The sequence below is a fragment of the Pelecanus crispus genome, chromosome 18 (assembly GCF_030463565.1).
Source record: "Pelecanus crispus isolate bPelCri1 chromosome 18, bPelCri1.pri, whole genome shotgun sequence".
In the NCBI taxonomy this organism is placed as follows: Eukaryota; Metazoa; Chordata; class Aves; order Pelecaniformes; family Pelecanidae; genus Pelecanus; species Pelecanus crispus.
Window position 1 is genome coordinate 1,576,356 of NC_134660.1, and position 18,772 is coordinate 1,595,127.

General features: G+C 69.3%; 1 protein-coding gene across 1 annotated transcript; it reads right to left on the reverse strand.

The window, feature by feature from the left end:
- Positions 1-243: 243 nt before the first annotated feature.
- TBX21 (T-box transcription factor 21) lies at positions 244-9,394 on the reverse strand. The gene is given in 12 exon segments (XM_075722997.1): positions 244-406; positions 408-469; positions 472-717; positions 719-899; positions 989-1,050; positions 1,901-1,999; positions 2,001-2,060; positions 2,145-2,246; positions 2,248-2,267; positions 2,383-2,485; positions 2,487-2,538; positions 8,913-9,394. Coding segments are annotated over 12 exon segments (1,632 nt in total).
- Positions 9,395-18,772: the final 9,378 nt, after the last annotated feature.

Genomic DNA, 18,772 nt, shown 5'->3' on the forward strand with positions numbered 1-18,772 from the left:
AAAAAAAAAAAACAAAACACCCACCCACCCACCCCCCCCCCTCCCCGCTTGCCCCCGCACCCCACCTGGGTGGCACCGGGGGCTGATTGTCTGGCTGCAGCCCCCCCCTCCGCTCAAGTCTTCCCAGGATATGGGTGTTAAATAGGGGGGGGCACACGGGACCCCCTTGCTCCCAGCTCCTGTGGTCTTGGGGTGCCTGGGGCGGGGGGGGTGTCTGAGGACCCCCCCCCCCCCCAGTACGGCTCAGTTGCCGTAGAAGCCGTAGTAGCCGCCATCGGTGCCCGCGTCCTTGTCGTAGATGTCCCCGTTGCGGGGTGGGGGGGAGCTTTCGGCGCTGGAGGGGTACGGGGACACCCGCCGCCGCTTGCACTCGTACAGCCCCGAGTCCGAGGAGTCACCCGAGGCGGGTGGCAGGGGGCTCGGGGGGCCAGCCCTCCGCCTCCTTCCCCTTCTCCTCCCGGGGCTCCCGGGGTACCAGCCCAGAGCCCCGGGGCTGCCCTTGGGGCCGTACTGCCCGGGGCTCCAGCCCCCCGCTGCCCCGAAGCCCCCCGGCCCCTCGGGGTAGTAGGGCAGGGGAGGGTGGGGGGCGGGCGGCAGGGTGAAGGGCTTCACCCCGTAGGGCACCAGCTTGCCCCCCCCGTACCCCGCCTCGTAGCCACCGTACTCCAGTGGCCCGCTGGCAGGGGGCTGCTGGGGGGTGAAGTACCAGCGCGGGGGGGTCCTTGGGGGGCAGGGGCAGCGGAGCCCCCCGCTCCCCACCGAAGAAGTGCCCGGGGGGCAGCGGGTACTGCTCGGGCAGGAAGGGCTGGAAGCGGGGAGCGGGCAGGAGCTGCTGGCAGCCGGGAGCGTCCGGAGGAGACGGGGGTGAGGCGGGGTCGCCCTCCGAGGCCGTGTACATCCTGGGGGGGACAGGGTAGGAGTGGGGGGACGCCCTCCTGCCGGCCCAGTTTGGGGGGCACTGGTGGGAGGGTGGGGGGGGGACACTCACGAGTCGAAGTTGTCCCGGAAGCCTTTGGCGAAGGGGTTGTGGTCGATCTTCAGCTGCGTGATCTGGGGGGGGGGGGGGGGGGGGGCATGGAGATGGGGGGGCTGGGGCTGCTGCCAGCCTGCCCCCCGCCCCCCCCCCGTGATGTCCCCCCATCCCTTTTCCCACCAGAGTTCCCTGCCTGTCCCAGGACACCCCACCCCAGCACCCATGGGACTCAGCTGCAGCTGGGGGGGCCCAGGCTGTGCTTGGTGGGGGGGCTGGGGGGGGCATTGCAGGGTGCTGGGATGCTGAGGGGATGCGGGGGAGTACTGGGGGGGGCTACTGGGATGTTGAGGGGATGCAGGGGGTACTGGAGGGGCTACTGGGATGCTGAGGGGATGCAGGGGGGGCTACTGGGATGCTGAGGGGATGCAGGGGTACTGGGGGGGGCTACTGGGAGCTGAGGGGATGCAGGGGGTACTGGGGGGGGCTACTGGGATGCTGAGGGGATGCAGGGGGTACTGGGGGGGGCTACTGGGATGCTGAGGGGATGCAGGGGGTACAGGTGGGGCTACTGGGATGCTGAGGGGATGCAGGGGGTACTGGGGGGGGCTACTGGGATGCTGAGGGGATGTGGGGGTGTACCAGGGGTTGCAGAGATGCTGCAGACAGGGGTGTTGGCAGAGGGGGGACCCTGGGGGGGATGCCAGGGGGGTTTCCCTGATGCTGGGGGGGCCTTACAGGGTGTTGGGCGGGGGTTACCAGGGGCTGCTCAGGGGGGTTGCTGTGATGTTGGGGCGATAATGGGTTGTATCAGTGGTTTCTGTGGCCCTGGAGGATGCTGGGGGGGTTGCTGGGGTTCCTGTGCTGCTGGGGCGGGCTGTTTGAGGGGGGTACCCCCACGCTAGGGACCCGGGGGGGTCTCATACTCACATCGGCGTTCTGGTAGGCTGTGACAGCGATGAACTGGGTCTCGGGGAAGGTGAAGGTGTGGGTGTGCGGGGAGGGGTACGCCTCCTCGCCCTCGCCCTCCCTTCACCTCCGTCACATGCAGCCGGGGCTGGTACTTGTGCAGCGACTGCAGCACGATCATCTGGGGAGGGGGGCAGTGGGTGGTCAAGGCGGGGGGCCCATGTGGGGACCCGGCACAGCCCGGCATGGCGGCGGAACCCCTTACCTGGCCAACATTGTTGGATGCGCCCTTGTTGTTGGTGAGCTTCAGCTTCCCGAAGGAGACCTCCTGCCGCATCCAGTGGGCTCCGGTGTTGGGCGAGTCGGGGGTGCAGGTAGAGGCGGTTCCCTGGGAAGGGGGGGGGGGGGGGCAGCAGGGATGGGGTTACCCCTTGCCCGGCATCCGTGAGGAGGAGGAGGATGAGGAAGGGGGGTGCTGGTGGCGGGGGGGGGGGGGGGCGTACCTGGCATGTTGCCCTCGGCTTTGCCGCACTGCACCCACTTGCCGCCCTGGTAGCGCCAGTGATGCTGGTCCACCAGCACCACGTCCACGCAGACGCTGTAGTGGGGCCACGGGGTTGAGCCCCGAGAGGTTGAAGCTGAGGAAGGGGAACATGCGCCTGGGGAGGGGACAGAGGCGAGGACACCGTCACACCCCCCCCTCGCCCCAATGCCAGGGCCAAGGGGCTGCACGGGGAGGGTTGGTGCTGCCTTGCAAGAGCGGTGATGGGGAAACTGAGGCAGCGTGGTGCCCGACACCCCCCCCGCTCCATGCCCGGCTGGGTGCCCAGGAGGAGCTGACTGACCCCAGCAGCTGGGGGATGCTCTCGGGGCCGATCCCCCCCTCCCCGGCATCTTCCTCCCCCTCCCTGAGCACCTTCCGGATCGGAAACCAACACCCGCTGCTATTTCGGGCTGGGCGCCAGCCTGCGCCAAGGGCAGGAAGGGGACGGGATGGGACGGCTGGGGGGGACCCTGCGGCCCCGGGGGCTGCAGCTGCTGCCCCCCGCGGGGCTGCATCCCGCTGTCGCCCCACACCCGGCTGGGGACCCCAAATCCCAGCCCTGGGGTGGGAGATCTGACACCCCCCACCCCTTCCTTTTCCATCACCGGCCCCAGTAGCCCCAGTTGCCGGCGCAGGTTGGCCTCGAGCCGTGGCCGGGGTCACTGGTTCAGCCCCCCCCCCCCCCCCGGCAGAGCTCGGCTCTTTGACCGCGGCATTTCAGCACCCACCGGAGTTTTGGCTTTTGGCAGCCAAATTTGGGCACCAGCCTCAGCACCACTAGCAGCCCTGGCCCCGCTGCCCCGTTCGTGTCACCCGCATTAATGCCGGCGGGGAGCAGGATGAAGCCCCCCTCTCCCCCCCCCCCCCAGACCGACACGGGGGACCCTCAGCCCTCCTCCCAGCTTTGCCTGGGTGAGATACACATGGGGTGATGGGGAATTCACCCCGACCCCCCCGGGGGGAAGGGGGCTGGGGGGCTGCAACCCCACACACCCTCAGCCCCCTCCCCTCTTCCTCCCTCCCTCGGGCTGTGCTGCTTCCCGTCTGCCGTACGCCTGCCATACCCGGTGGGCGAAGGTGCGGGGGGCGGCGGGGGGGGGGGGTTGCTGGGTTCGCCCCCTCCCTCCCCATTTCCTCGAAGTGCCAGCGTTTCTCATAAAGCGGGTGCCAGCGTTGTCCGAAAGGGCCCCGGAAAGCCTTGCCTGGCTGAGGGGGTCCCGTGTGGGGCTGGGGGCTTCTGCTCCCCCCCTGTGCCAGAAGGGAACCCGGGTGGGTTTGGGCAGGGAGGGTGGGCTGCTCCCTGGAGCCGACCTCAGCCCGGCGGGAGCAAGGGATGGAGCCGGCAGCGGGGCTGCCCCCCCCGGCAGGATTCACCTCTGGCAGGAGCTTGGGTGGTGGTGGGGGTCACTTTGCCTCCCACCTGCCCAAGAAGGGGGTGCCCTGCCTGCCCTGCCGGCTCCTGGCCACCCCAGCCCCCAGCGCACCCCACGGCAGAGACCTGAGAGCTTGTGACAGCGATGGCACGCTGCGCCAAGGGGGCTGTGCTGCACCAGCCGAGCCCCCCGGGCCACTGTCCTGCCCCTGCACCCCAACTGGGGGGTGGGCCAGGAGGGCCGAAACGCGGGTGAGGAGCAAAGCGAGGGGCTGGGAGCGCACGCAGCGCCGGGTGCCGAGGCAGGAACGTGGGGGCTCGGCCGCGGCCCCGGCAGGAAGCGCGGCTCGGGCAGCGCTGCGGCACCGGGGAAGCAGCATGCAAAGGGTGGTGGAAAGAGCGTGCACAGCCCGCGCTGGGCTCCGCTGACTCAAAATTGCCCTTGCAAGAGAGAGGGAGAAAAGAAAAAGAAAAAGAAAGCGGCGCTCATGGCGAGGAGCTGCACACGTGCTCGCCGGGGCTGGGATGGACGGCGGCCCCGAGCAGCCCCGGTACCCCAGGGTGGGCCGAGCCCTCGCAGACCCCGGCCGTGCGCCAAAAGCGGGCATCTCCCCAGGGCCCACATCGCCTCCGGAGCGAGCGCGACGCGGCCGTGTCAAGGGACGGTGGTTCCTGCCACTGATAAAAATTGTAGCCACATCAAAGGGCGGCAGCGAGGGGCTGCGCTGCCTCCGAGCCCCCGCCGAGCTCTCGCCGGGCGCTGCCTCACCACCGCTGCGCTCCCAGGTGCCGAAGGCCTCGCCGGCACCTGCACCGGCACCCAGCACCCCAGAGAGCCGGGGTGATGGCTGGCCATGGGGCGAGCAGCCAGGCTGGGTGTTGCACCAGCCCCGAGCTGCTGCAAGGAGCAGAGAGGAAGAAAGCCTTTTTCTGGGGTTTTTTGGTTTGGTTTTTTTTTTTTTTTTGCACCTTGCTTGCTCCGACACCACCAGTTCCCCGGCTCCCTGAGCCTCGCGCTGCCGGGGGAGCAGCGAGAGAGAGTTACAGCTCAAACGCTGCCGCAGCGCAAACCGCAGGGCTCGGCCGGGGCACGGGAGGGCGGGGGTAAGACCCGAAACCATGCACGCCTCGTGTTTATTTTTAAATCCCCTGGTGCTCGAGCTCCCGGGGGCTGCTGCTCGGGCAGGACTTGGTTCCCCTGGGTTTGGTCCCCGCGGTTTGGGAGGTGCCGTGGTGGGGTGCAGGATGCCCTGGCTGGCTCACACCACCACCCCCCCAAAAGCTGGTGGGCACCCCTGGTTTCCCCTCCTTTTGCACGTTTGTTTCTGGAGCTCTGGAAGGGGCTCCTGGCTCTCAGGCTGCCCCCAGGTTTGTCTCTCAATGAACCCCTCAACTTGGGGGGGTGTGGGGGGGACGGGGCATGTGGCCATGGGGCAGGGGAGCCAGGGCACATGGGGAGCGGGGGGGCACGCTGGCACATCCCAGGGACGCGGGTGTCAAGAGGACGCTAGGTGACATTGGGGGACCCTGGGGACATTGGGAACAGGGACAGGGTGTCCAGGTGAACCCAGGTGGAAGAGAAACCTGGGGTGCAGCCACCTGCAAACCTGCCCATGGCCAGGAGCACACCCCCCCCCCCCCCCCCGCCAGCGGTGCCCCCCCTGCCCAGCCCTGCCTGCACCCCAGCAGCGCCGGGGGGGCCACCGGCTTCCTGAGCCACCCCCTCTCCCAATGGCACCCCAGCGCGCCCCAGCCCAAGCAGCCGCAAGAACCACGGCCGCGTGGGAGAGCGGCGCAGCGCCCACCGCGCTCCACCTGCCCCCCCTGCACGGCTGCGTGGCACAGCTGTATGGCACAGCTGCTCGGCAAGGCGTGGCGATATGGCGCGGTGACATGGCGCGGCTGCTTGGCAATGCATGGCGCGGCGACATGGCACGGCGACATGGCGCGGCTGCATGTCAATGCATGGCACGGTGACATGGCGCGGCTGCATGGCACGGCAGCATGGTGCTGCGTGGCTGCAGCGCGTGGCTGCATGGCGCTGCGTGGCTGCATTGCGCAGCATGGCATAGGTGCGTGGCACGGCTGCGTGGCACGGCACGGCACGGCTGCGCTGCTGCCTCCAACCCCGCAGAGCTGCCAGCCGGGCACTGGGTCCCCCCAGCCCAGCCTGGATGGGAACAGCAGCTGCCGGCCTGGGCAAACCTGAGCCCCCCCAAAAAGGCAAAACCAACCCTTGTGTCCCCAAAACTGTCCCCCACGTCCCCCCCAAAGGCAGCGCCAGCCCCTGTGTCCCCCAAGGGCAAAGCCATCCCCAGCGTCGCCTCCAAAGGCAATGCCACCCTTGCGTCCCCACATGCAAGGACAGCCCCTGCATCCCCCAAAGGCAGCACTGAGTCCCCCCCCAAACGCAACGCCAGCCCCTGTGTCCCCCCAAAAGGCAAAGCCAGCCCTGGCTTCGCAGCAGAAACCCGTGGCAGGAATTCCCCAGGCCCTTCGCAGCCGGGGGTGATGGCGAGTCCTTGGGGGTTTCCGCAGAAATCCTGCCCTGGCTGAGCCCCGAGAGCCGGGGAGAGCGGAGGAGGGATGGGGACCTGCATGAGAAACCTGCAGGAAATTATCTTTGCTGGGGACGAGTGGGCGTGGGATGGCGTGGGATGGCATGGGATGGCGTGGGATAGCACGGGATGGCGTGGGATGGCACGGGATGGCGTCAGAGCCGGGGTAGAGGGGCAGGAGCAGGCAGGGAAGCTGCCAGCGGGGTTAAACCCCAGCACCCGGCCAGGTTTGCCCTGCTGCTGCTGTCTCCCAGCCGCCCTCAGCTCCTCTCTGCGGGGGCGCGGGGGGCTGCACCCCAGGGGTGCCAGCGAGGAGGGACCCACGTAGCCTGGCAAGACGGGGACGGGACGCATCCCCTGCCCCGGAGCCCGGGGGGTGCCCGCGTTAGGGCACACGTCACCCTCGAGCCCCCACTTTGGGGTTTTTCCTGTGCCTCGGCAGCACTGCAGCCTGGCCCTGCACACAGATTTTTTGCAAAAGCAGCTCGGGGTTGGGGGAAACGGATGTTTTGTGGCTCGGAGTTCGACATCTCCCAGGCTGGGTTTGCTGTGAGCCCCCCCCCCAGCACACAGCATGGCCCCCCCGGACCCCAGCCCCTCTGCAGAGCCATCGGGTGGGACGGAGCTGGAAAAAGGGCCCCAAACTGGCCCAGTTTCAGGCTGGGAGCTGGCAGCAGAGCCCAGACACGCGGCGGGGCAGATGGGATGGGATCTCTGGGGGCACCCCAGTTTCCAGACCCTCAGCACCAGATCTTGAGCCGCCCTGACACGGCGGGGATGGGCACTGCCCCGGCGCCCGCCACGACAGCCGGGAAAAGAGAGGAGGAAAGCAACGGGGCGAATGCCAGCGTGTTTCTGTAGGACCTGAACGATGGCAGGCGAAGAACAACCATTTGGGGGGGCCCCAGGTTGCTGCCACCCCCTCGGCCGATGCTGGGGACACGTCACCCCATCCGTGCCGGTGCCGGTTTGCTGCCGAGCGGCCGCAAGCCCGGCGGGGGAAGCAGGCCTGGGAACGGCTGTGGCAAACCAAGCGGCCCTAACGTGTTTAGACTTCCAACACATTAAGCAGGTTGGTCTCAGCATCAAAGTGACACCGTCTGTCTCGGCCGAGGGAGGGAAGGGGAGAGGGCAAGGAGCATCGCTGCCGGCAGCCCCCGCGCCCAGCCCCGGCGTTGGGCAGAAAGAGGAGCCCGGGGCGGAGGAATGGCAGCGGTGGGGGGGTCGCTGCAGCAGAAGGAGCTGGGGGGGGGTCTCCGCCAGCTGCCCTGCACGCAGCGGGCGTGCGCTGCCCTGTCTCCCTCTTGCCATGGATTTTTGGGAGCCACGGCACAGCCCCTGAGCCTGATCCGGAAAGGGCTGAGCCCCATGCCCTGGCCCACCCTCCTCTCCTCGCCCCCAGCACGATCCCGCCGAGACCTCCCAAACTGCAGCCCAGGGCCCGGCTCCCCCCACCCACATCACCCCGGTGTGGGGCCGAAGGACGGGCTCAGGGTGGGCACCAGCGTTTCGGGCTCCCCTTGCTCCAAGTCGGGGCGACTCCATGGCCCCCCAGGGCCCGTATCGCACCCGGCCCCCTCCAGACCCTGCAAGCAGGGGTGCTGCAGGGGTGGGGCGGACGGTGTCCCCCCCACGTATCCCCCAGCCCCAGGAACCCGCAGCCCGTGAACACCCCAGGCGGGAGGCAGCACGGAGGGGACAGCCGGTGCCCGGCTGCAGTGTCACCCACGGCTGTTTCGGCACCCGGGACGTTGCCAAAATGCTCCCCCGTCCCCGGGCACACGGGGTGCACCCAGCCTCTGCTCGCCCCACAGAGCAGGGTGGGGGATTTCCATCCCGGACGGAGGATGGCAAGTAGAGGGGGTGTCACCCACCCACCCACTGTGCTCGTGCGGTGGCCGGGGGCCGCTGGCACCCTCCCGGGCCCCGGCAGGCACCGGGCTCTCACTACTTGTTGCAGTGCGGAGCTCTGGATGCGGCCCGTGGGTCGAGGCTGGGTAAACGCTGCCTCCAGGCCGCCGGCACCATCTCCGTGAGCTTCCTGGCACAACAAACCCTGCCTGGGCACGGGAGGTCCGGACTCCGCTCTCCCACCCTGACACAGGGGGGACACCCCCCAGACCCCCTTCTCCTTCCAGCAAGCCTCAACGCCCCTAGAAAATGAGACCTGGGGGGTCTGGTCTGCTGTACCCCCACTTTTTTCCCGTTGCCCACACAGACGGGCATCGCCCCCAGCCCCACAGGGACGGGGATCCCCTCTTGCACAGCTCCCCTCCCCGCTCCCACGGGCGGACGGGGACCCCCAGCCCCACAAACACCTCCCACACCTCCAGCCCTTTGGGGACGTGAGGCAGCCCCCTCCAGCCCCTCACCGCGCCGGCCACCCCCAGCCCACCCCACAGGCCCGTCCCGCACCCCGCTCTTGCACCCACGCTGCCGGCGCGCCCACCCCACCGCCGCCACGCTGCCTGTACCCCTGCCCACACCGCACCCCCACCCTCTCCGATGCCCGTGGGGGTCCCGGTGCCGGGCTGTGCCCCCCGCTGCCCCCCGGCTCACCTGCCCTGCTTGGTGATGATCATCTCGGTCTGGTGCTTGTGGAACTTGGCCCAGAGCGGGTAGTTGTTGAGCATCACCTGCACCTTACCGGCCGCCCGGTAACCGGGCAGGGCGCAGAGCGGCCCGGTGCGGGGGCACAGCGGGCCGGCCCCGGGGCCGTAAGCGCCCTCCACTCCCGCGTACAGCTCCGCGCCCGCGTAACCCTCGACGGCGTAACCCTCCACCGGGGCGGCGGCGGGAGGCGGCGGCGGCGGTGCCCGGTAAGGCGGGCAGGGTCCCAGGAACCGGCTGCCGAAGCCACCGGGAGCAGCGTAGGGCAGCGGGGGGACTCCCGGCTCCGGTCCCCCCCCATCACCGTAGTAGGCGGCGGCGGCGGCGGCGGCGTCCCGGGGGCCCGGCGGCTCCTTGGCGAAGCTGGCGGCGGTGCTGAGCATGGGGGCGGCGGGGCGGGGGGCTCCGGTGCCCGGCTCCAGCGCGCCCATGGACGGGCGGGGGGCACCGGCCCCGCTCAGCCGCTCATGGGGTCCCCGCCGGCGGCCCCCGGCACCGGGAGCCGGGCGCGATTCAGCGGTGCCCGCTTGGCCGGGCTCCCGCCGCCCCCTCCATGCCCGGTAGCCCCGGGGAGGGGGGCGAGCCGGGGCGGCCCGGGGAAAGCCAAGGGAGGAGGGGGGGGGGGGGGGAGACAAAAAAAAAAACCCAAACCCACCCAGAAAAAAAAAAGAAAAAAAGACAAAACCAAAAATCCAAAAGCGAACACCCGGAAAGCCCCCGAAAGTGCCGTCGGGGGGGTGGGGGGGGGTCGGCGGCGCGGGGGGCGGGGGGGGGGGGGGGGGGGTCCCGCCCTGCCCCGCTGCTGCCGGTGCCGCCGCCGGTGCCCTCAGCCGCTCCACCTGCCCATCCCCGTGGCCCCGCGCCTCTTATCCAAAGAAGCGGATCCGCACCGGGAGCTCCGCCCCCCGCCCCCCCCCCCCCCGCGGAGGCGGCCCCCACCGGGGCGGGGGGCGGGCCGGGGGGCGGGACACGCGGGGAGCCGGACACGCGGGGGCCACGGAGCGTGGGGAGAGGATGGGGAGGGGGGACACGGGGGAACGGGGAGGTGGGAGGGGATGGGGGGACGCGGGAGGAGCCGGGGCCGTGGGGACGCTGGCAGGGGTGGGGACACGGGAGGGGACGGGGACACTGGGGGGGGACACGGACAGAGCATGGAGTGGCCAGGGGGACAGTGCGGGGGCCACACTCCTGCCTGTATTTTGGGGCTCTGGGGGGACACAGGGCCCTGGGGGCCGGCTAACGCCCTGTCCCCCTCCTCCCAGGACCCCAAATTAATCCCTCAATTAGCCCGCTTGCCCGGGGCTGCTTCCCCATGGGGACACCAGGGCAGCCCCCAGACTCTGTGCGGGTCTCGGGTGCCCGATGGTTGGGGTGTCGTCCCCCCCCCGCACACCCTGGTGTCACAGCAGACATGGGGGACGTGGCTCAGGCTGGCAAGCGACCGGGGACCGGGGCTGGGGGCTCGTCCCGTTCTTGGGGGGGCCCTTCTGCTGGGCTTGGGGTGCTCCGGGTTCCCCGGGAAGCTCAGGCAAGCCGTGCCCACCCTCTGTGCCCACCCTCTGTGCCCACCTTCCGTGCCCACCTTCCATGCCCACCCTCCGTGCCCACCCTCCCTGCCCACTCTCCGTGCCCACCCTCCCTGCCCACTCTCCGTGCCCACCCTCCGTGCCTGCTCCCATGCCCACCCCAAGGCCAGGCCTTCCCGGCACCCGTCCTTGACCCCGCCGTGCCAGGGGAAGTCCCCGTGTCCCCTGCAGCCATCACGAACGCGTTTTGCTCCGGAGGGGCCGCTTCCCTTGGCAGCTGCCCAGTGTAGCACCCGTCAATATTTTCCATTCCCAGTGGGGCAGAGCCGCGGGAGGGTGGGGGACGGCTGGGTGCCACCCCGCGCCCGTCGCTCCCACACCACCCGAAAGGACGAGCGGCACTGCCACCGGCCACCCTGTCCCCTTCCCGGGGTCCAGGCTTGGCCCAGCCTTCCCCACACCTGCGGGACCCCTCTGGGGCTGGGGGTGTGTGTGGGGCGGGGGGAGAAAGGAGCACATGTGGGTCTCTACCAAACCCACATCTAAACCCACGGGGCTCCGCGGCACCGGGGTCGCAGGTGACGGTGCTGCTGGGGGGCACCAGGAGCGGATAGGGATGGGGATGGGGACAGGGATGGGGACGGGGGAAGGGGACAGGGATGGGGACGGGGAAGGGGATGGGGAGGGGGATGGGGATGGGGATGGGGACAGGGATGGAGATAGGGACAGCGATGAGATGGGGACGGGGATGGGGACAGAGATGAGGATGGGGATGGGGATGGGGATGGGGATGGGGATGGGGATGGGGATGGGGATGGGGACAGGGATGGGGATGGGGATGGGGATGAGGATGGGGATGGGGATGAGGATGGGGATGGGGACGGGGATGGGGATGGGGATGGGGATGGGGATGGGGACAGCTCTGCTTCCCCCACGGAGGGGTCTGGCCATGGGGCAGGAGGAAATGGGGAGTTAAGGATGTGCAGGGTGGTGCGGGCCACGGCCGGGCCGTGGGGGGCGGATGGACAGGACCCCCACATCCCCACGGTGAGTCACCTCCGGGGGTCTCGCAGGGGGTTGTGTATTGGCCCATCAGACACAGCTTAGCAGCCATTCGGGCCGGCTTTTCACCGGTGTCATTGTTCAGAGGGGTCCCGGGCTTCAATCTCTATGCAAAGCCCCCCGCCGCTGACCCCCTCCTGCCTTTCCGGCCCCTAATCCCCTGGGAGTTAGCGGGGGCAAGGGCTGGCGCTGGGGCATGTGGCAGCGGGGGGGGACACACAACACACGGATTTTGCAGTGAGGGCGGCCCCCCCCGCCCCATACGCTCACCCCTGGCCTGTGTGTGCATGCACATACATGCACACGCACATGCGTGTGCTCCCCCCAGGACCCAGCCGCTGTGCACGGCGTCTGCGTCCAGGGCAGAGCACGGCGGCTGCCCCCCCAACCCCGGCTCCCTGGGGACCTCCCAGCTCCCTGGGCACCGTCACCCCTTCCCGACCCATCAGGCAGGAATCCCCCCGCCGAGTTCTCAAGGGAGAAAAAGAAGGAAAACAAGGATATTTCCAGAATTTTTTTCTAGGAGGAAAAATAAAGGCCGGAGGGGGGTTACGGATGGGGGGGGAGCGACTCATTAACAGAGGGGGGAAGCAAGTGCCGCAGCACATGCACTCCCTGACGTCACGACGTGCTAATTCATTCCTATTATACCATCGCCGGCGAGGATAAATTCACAGGCGCACCCCCCCGCTGCGAGATCAGCCGCCGCAGCCACCCAGACGGGTGTCGGGCTCACGAGCATCCCCGCGGCGCCCGTGGCCGGGGACTTGCCACTGCTGTCCCACATCCCCCTCGTCCCCGGGGGTCCCGGTCTCAGACGGTGCCGACAGCGGGGTCCGGTGGGGCGGGGGAAGGAGCGTGGCCCTGTCCCCAGGATGTCACGTCCTTGAGTCTTCCCCCCCCACACACACCCCCCGCCACAGTAAAGTGACACCGTGGACCCTGCCCTCCCTGGGACACACAGCGGGACTCACGGGCGATGGTTGTCACAAGTGTCCCTGTGCGGGGGGGGACTCGCCTGGGGCCAGGAGGGAGCAGAGCTGGGAGCCGTGTCCTGGCCGTCACCTCCGACGGCCCCGACTGCCAGCGGCAGGGATGCTCCGGGGCATCCTCAGCCCGGGGTTCAGGCTTGGTCCCCTCCGACGCGGCGTCCCTTGGGATGGGGCAGTCAACGCCAAGCGGCCTCAGCTCAGCCCTCCGTGGCAAGGGAGCGCCGGGATTTGGGGTCCAAACCTCCCCCAAACCTGCATTTGGGCAGCGGCTCTGCAGTAGCCGGGCATCCTCACCTGCAGGGCCTTTCCCTGGAGAGCCCTGGGACCTCCTCGGGGCCAAATTCCCCTACGTCAAGCCCCGTGCCTCGGTTTCCCCTCTGCAGACGGCTGATGCAACACAGCGCTTTGCACATCCGAGCATCCCTGAGAGCGCAGGGCCGGCGGCCAAGGGCGGCAGCGTGTGCCCCCCGTGCTCGGTCCCTCCTGGCCACCCGTCTGGTTTCCGGAGCTCGCCGAAACGCCGGCACCCAGAGAGGGGCTGGGGAGGAAGCGGCTCGCGGTGCAGGATACGCCCCACGGGCCGGGGCCGCGCTTGCCGCCTCGCAGGCTCTGCCCCACGGGCCACATCCCTCCCCGAACCAGCCGCAGCACCGAGCCTGCACCCATCCCCAGCAGGATTTCCAGTCTCCCGAGAGCCGAGCCCCGGCTTGAGACAAGTCCCGGTGTTGCCCCGTGCCTCAGTTTCTCCTCCTGCAGCTGCAGGATTGAATATCCCCATCCCTGGGGTCTCCAGCGCCGGCACGGGATGGGGGTCAGAGCCTTTGTGGGGGGATTATCCCGGACACCCCCCCGCTCCATGTCACCTCTGCGACGCATCTCCGTCCTGCATCTCACTGCTCCTCGACGTCAGCCCTGCTGAGCCCGAGACCAAATCCCTGGCAGGGGCACTGGGCAGGAGCCAGCCCCCATCAGGGTGCAAGCCCATGCCCCGCTGTCCCCGAGCCCCAATGTCCCCGAGTCCTGCTGTCCCCATGCCCTGCTGTCCCCACGTCCCGCCGTCCCCACGTCCCGCTGTCCCCACGCCCCGCTGTCCCCACGCCCCGCTGTCCCCAAGTCCCGCTGTCCCCACATCCCGCTGTCCCCACATCCCACTGTCCCCACGTCCCGCTGTCCCCAAGCCCCGCTGTCCCCAAGTCCCGTTGTCCCCACGTCCTGCTGTCCCCATGTCCTGCTGTCCCCACATCCCACTGTCCCCAAGCCCCGCTGTCCCCAAGCCCCGCTGTCCCCACATCCCACTGTCCCCAAGCCCCGCTGTCCCCAAGCCCCGCTGTCCCCACGTCACCCTCCAGCCCAGACCCCAGGCAGGTGCCAGTGCTGCTGCGGGGATTCGCTTTTCCAGCAGGAATTTGGCTTCTGGGGAACCGAGGGGAAACTTGGGGGTTATTTTCTTAGTAAATGGCATTGTTCCTGTTTTCATTATTAAAACGAACGCGAAGGCACCGGGCACCCACGGGGGCTAAATTTGGTCTCAGGGAAAAACAAAAATACTCCCCCCACCCCGGAGGAATTTGCATCTCGCTGCTGCTCGAAGGCAGCGCGTTGCTGAGAAGTTCATGGAGGCATGAATGCAAATCGCAGCACGGCCGGGCCAGGCTGGCCACCTGCCACCCCCGCAGGGGACCCCCAGCGCAGCCCAGCCCGGGGCCACATCCTGCACCTGGCTGCATCCAGCCCCGGGTGCTTTGCAGCCCAGGGGTTCCGAAGGGCGCGGGGAAAAACGGAGCCGCATCCCTGCTCCCTGCCCGCTGTGCTCCAGAGCGGAGCCAGGCTGCTGAGCCCCCCCCTGCCGATAGCCCACCCGGGCTCCCACCCTGCAAAGCCCTCCCCTGCACCCCCAGGCCGGCTGTCCCGCAGCCAGGGCACCCCACGCACCCTGTCCCGCCCCCCCGAAAGCGCAGCCGGGTCCCAAGCCACCAGTGGTGTCCTATGAGTCAGAGCGGGCAGGGGAAACTGAGGCACGGGCGGTGCCGAGTGGGGAACGAGGCAAAGCCGGTGGCCGCTCTGGGGGGCTCGGCCCTCCCCGTGCTGGGCCCCGACCCCCGTCCTCCCCACGCCGCCGCTCCCCACCCTGCACCCCGACACCAGCACCCTCCTCCTTCCTGCCCCAAACCGCCGGGCGCTGGCAGGCGGCCGCCGCGCTCCACCCGGGCCCGTCGGCAGCCCCGCTTCGGGGGGAAGCCCCACGGGGGAGCTCCGGGGGGGGAAGGAGGGGAGCAGGGGGCCGTGGCGAGCCAGTCCCGCCGTGGGGCTTCCCCCGAGCACCCTCAAACCACCTCCCCGGGGGTGGTGGGAGGGATCCTGACCGGCGATGCGAGGATGCTCAGCACCTCCTGCAGCTGGACCCCGCTGGAAGGGGAGCACCCATGGGTGCTGGGGATGGGTGCTGCCCCTTCCCCAGCGCCGCCCGGGCCAGGCCTGGGCCAGCCAGGGGTGACAAGTCGGTGGCAGCTCCGGGGGGGGGGTGTCAGCGGCCGGGGGGTGCCGAGCAGACGGCTCCTTAATCTCAGGGAAGGAAGCAGCTCTGGTTACGGAGCTGCCCTCGGTGTAAAAGGAGAGCAACAGGAAGAAAAGTCATTAACATCGTTCCAGCCGCTGCCATCCAAAACCCTCCTGGTGCTCGGCCCCACGCCGCCAACCCCCGCGCCCCCGCCACCGCCACCACTGCGCTCGTGGGGTCCCGGCGTGGGGTGGCACTGGGGGTCTGGCCGAGGGAACCCCTCCACGCCCCAGTGTGGGGTGGCACAGGGGGTCTGGCTGAGGGACCCCCTTGATGCCCCGGTGTGGGTGGCACTGGGGGTCCGGCCGAGGGAACCCCTCCACGCCCCGGTGTGGGGTGGCACAGGGGGTCTGGCTGAGGGACCCCCTTGATGCCCCGGTGTGGGTGGCACTGGGGGTCCGGCCGAGGGAACCCCTCCACGCCCCGGTGTGGGGTGGCACAGGGGGTCTGGCTGAGGGACCCCCTTGATGCCCCGGTGTGGGGTGGCACTGGGGGTCCACCCGAGGGACCCCCCTCGATGCCCTGGTGTGGGGTGGCACCAGGGGTCCGGCTGAGGGACCCCCTCGATGCCCCGGTGTGGGGTGGCACTGGGGGTCCACCCGAGGGACCCCCCTCGATGCCCTGGTGTGGGGTGGCACTGGGGGTCCGGCTGAGGGACCCCCTCGATGCCCCGGTGTGGGGTGGTCCCGCTCAAAGCCCCAGCTCCCGGAGTCACAGGGGTCAGCGGTGGCGGGCACGCTGCGTCCGCCTGCGGGACGGATCCTGCTTGCTGGCCCCAGGAGGCTGAACCGCAGTTCAGCTCCGGTCCCTCCTCCTCTTCCTCACCCTGGCCACGGGAGCCTGCGTGGGAGGTGGCAGCGTGATGGGGCAGCTTTCCACCGTGTCCCTGCCCAGGTGCCACCGCGTCCGGGGTGCTGCCGTCCCCGCCGCGCATGGTGCGGGAGCATCAACGAGCGTGGGGCTGTGTGGGCGTGCGAGGGGTCGGTGTGTGTGCATGGGTGTGCAAGAGGGCTGGGGGAGCGTGCGTGGGTGTGCAAGGAAGCCTGTGCATGCATGGGTGTGCAAGGAAGCCTAAACGTGCACGGGTGTGCAAGAGGGCTGGGGGAGCGTGCGTGGGTGTGCAAGGAAGCCTGTGCATGCATGGGTGTGCAAGGAAGCCTAAACGTGCACGGGTGTGCAAGAGGGCTGGGGGAGCGTGCATGGGTGTGCAAGGAAGCCTGTGCATGCATGGGCGTGCAAGGAAGCCTACACGTGCATGGGTATGCAAGGAAGCCTATGTGTGCATGGGTGTGCAAGGAAGCCTATGCGTGCATGAGTGTGCATGGGTGTGCAAGGGGCTGGGTGTGGGTGTGCAAGGGGTATGGGTGTGAGAGGGTGCCAGTGTGTGCGCACAGGTGTGCAAGGGGACCAGGAGCTGTGTGAGGTTGCTGGTGCATGCACAGGTGTGCAAGGGAGCCTGGGTGTGCAAGGGGCCATGGGGTGTGCGTGCGTGCAAGGGGACCGGGGTGCGCATGGACGTGCACATGTGTGTCCTGTGAGCGCGCAAGGGAGCCAGCCGCGTGCGTGCAAGGATGCCGGTGCGAGCGTGCGCGCAGGAGGCCCACGGCGTGCGCGGCGTGGGGGGTCCACTGGGCGTGCGAGGGCCCCCCCGCCGGTGCCCGCCGGGCCGGGGGGAGTCCGTTTCACCCCCCGCCGCCGCTCCCCGGCCCCTCGCCCCGCTCCTGTACGAGGAGATTTGCTTCAGCGGGAGCCAGATCCTCGGTGAAAAGCCGCGGCTCCCTGGGGAGGCCCGGGGGGCTGCAGCCCCTGTCTGGCTGGCTTAGCGTGACGGGGGCGCGTGGGGCTCGGGGCTCAGGCCCCCGGCCCTTCCTCTTCGTCAGCGGGAGGCGAAGGTCGGGGAGTGATGTGCGCTGACCGGGTGGGGGGCGGCGGGCGAGACACGGGCTACAGCTTCTGACAACGCTCGGCCCCAGCGGGCACACGCGTGTGCGAGATCGCCCACCCCGCTGCCGCGGCCCTCCCCAGAGCCCCCGTTCGGGGATCCGGCCAGGGGAGGGGTCCTGTGGGCTCGGTGGCACAGGTGACGTGGGGACGTGGGGCGGGGACAGGACCTCTCTGGGCTGGGGCTGAGGATGCTCCAGCCCAGCAGAAGAGGTGGCGATGGCTGATCCTGCCCCACGGGTGCCGATCCTGCCCCACGGGCGCCGATCCTGCCCCACGGGGGCCATTCCTGCCCCTCGAGGTCCCGTCGGTCCCGCTGGGCCCCAGCTGGGTCTCCAGGTCCTGCCACATGGGATCCTACCCTGTACCATAGGGTTCAATCCTGCACCGCAGGGACCAGCGCTGCCTTGAAGGGTCCCATCTTCCCCCGCAGGGTCTGATCCTGCCCTACAGAGCCTGGTCCTGCTTTCCAGCCCCACATCCTGCCCTGTAGGAAGCAATCCTGCTCTATAGGGCCCCATCCTGCTCCATAAGTTCCCATCCTGTGCTGCAGGGTCCTGCCCTACCGGGTAGGGTCTCATCCTGCCTCGCTGGGTCCCATCCTCTCCTGCAGCATCCAGTCCCACTCCACAGGGTCCCATCCCACTCTGCAGGGTCCTACCCTGCCATGCAGGGGCTGATCATTCCCCATAGGGTCCAATCCTGCCCCATTGGGTGCCATCCTGTCCCACTGGGTCCTATCCTGTCCCACTGGGTCCTATCCTGTCCCATCAGGTCCCATGCAGTCCCACAGGGACCCACACAGCTCCGGAGGGTCCGATCCTGCCCCGGAGGGCAGCAGGGGCTGGGGGAGGCAGCCGGAGGCAGGGCAGCGGCGAGGACGGACACTCGCTGCGTGCCAAACGGCAAAGCCGGGAGTTAAAAATACCCGTGGGGGCCCTGCCGACGGAAGTGGAGGTGTCACACCGGCTGCTCGGGGCTGGGGGGGGCCGCGCTTGGGTGTCCCGACCCTCACCGGGGACCCTCCCACCCAGCAGCGGGACCCCACCAAAGCGGATGGCAGCACCGACCGCTGGATCCCCACCACGCAGAGCTGGGCACCCCGAAATGCCGGGCAGGAGGAGCATCCCTGGCACCCATCCTGCGGTGGGGCACACCCAGCCCGGCGTGCGCCCACCACCGCCGCGGCGGCACGGCGAGGGGCCTTTGGGAAATGCAAAGTGACAAATGATGCCCCGCGCGCGTTAATTGATGTGACGCGGGGCTGACACCGCGGTCGCACCCGGGGCCGGGCGCGCGGGAAGAGAAAAAAAAAAAAAAAAAAAAATTCCAATCAAATGTTAAAAATAGGTCAGGGGGAAGGAGCTGGAGCCGGTTTCATTTCAGCCGCTGGTTAAAAGGAGCCGCCCGCGGGTCCAGCCGGCACGGTGCGAGCCCGAGCGGCGGCGGGGGGAGCCGAAAATGAGGGAGGGGTGCGGTAGAGGCGGAAGGGGATGGGATGCGCTGTCGGCACCATGGGTGGTGGGACCCCAGCCCCAAATCCCACCTGCCCGAAGCCCAGCTCCTCCCAAGCGCCGGGGCTCGGCATCAGACCAGAATGCTCCCACTGGCACAAGCGGGGCCGGGTTTGTCCCCAAAATGCCACTTTTCCAGCCCCGAGCCGCCCCGCCGGGATGCCACGGATGCCCGAGGATTCCCGTGGAGGGGGTTCAGGGCAGGGTTGCAGCAGGG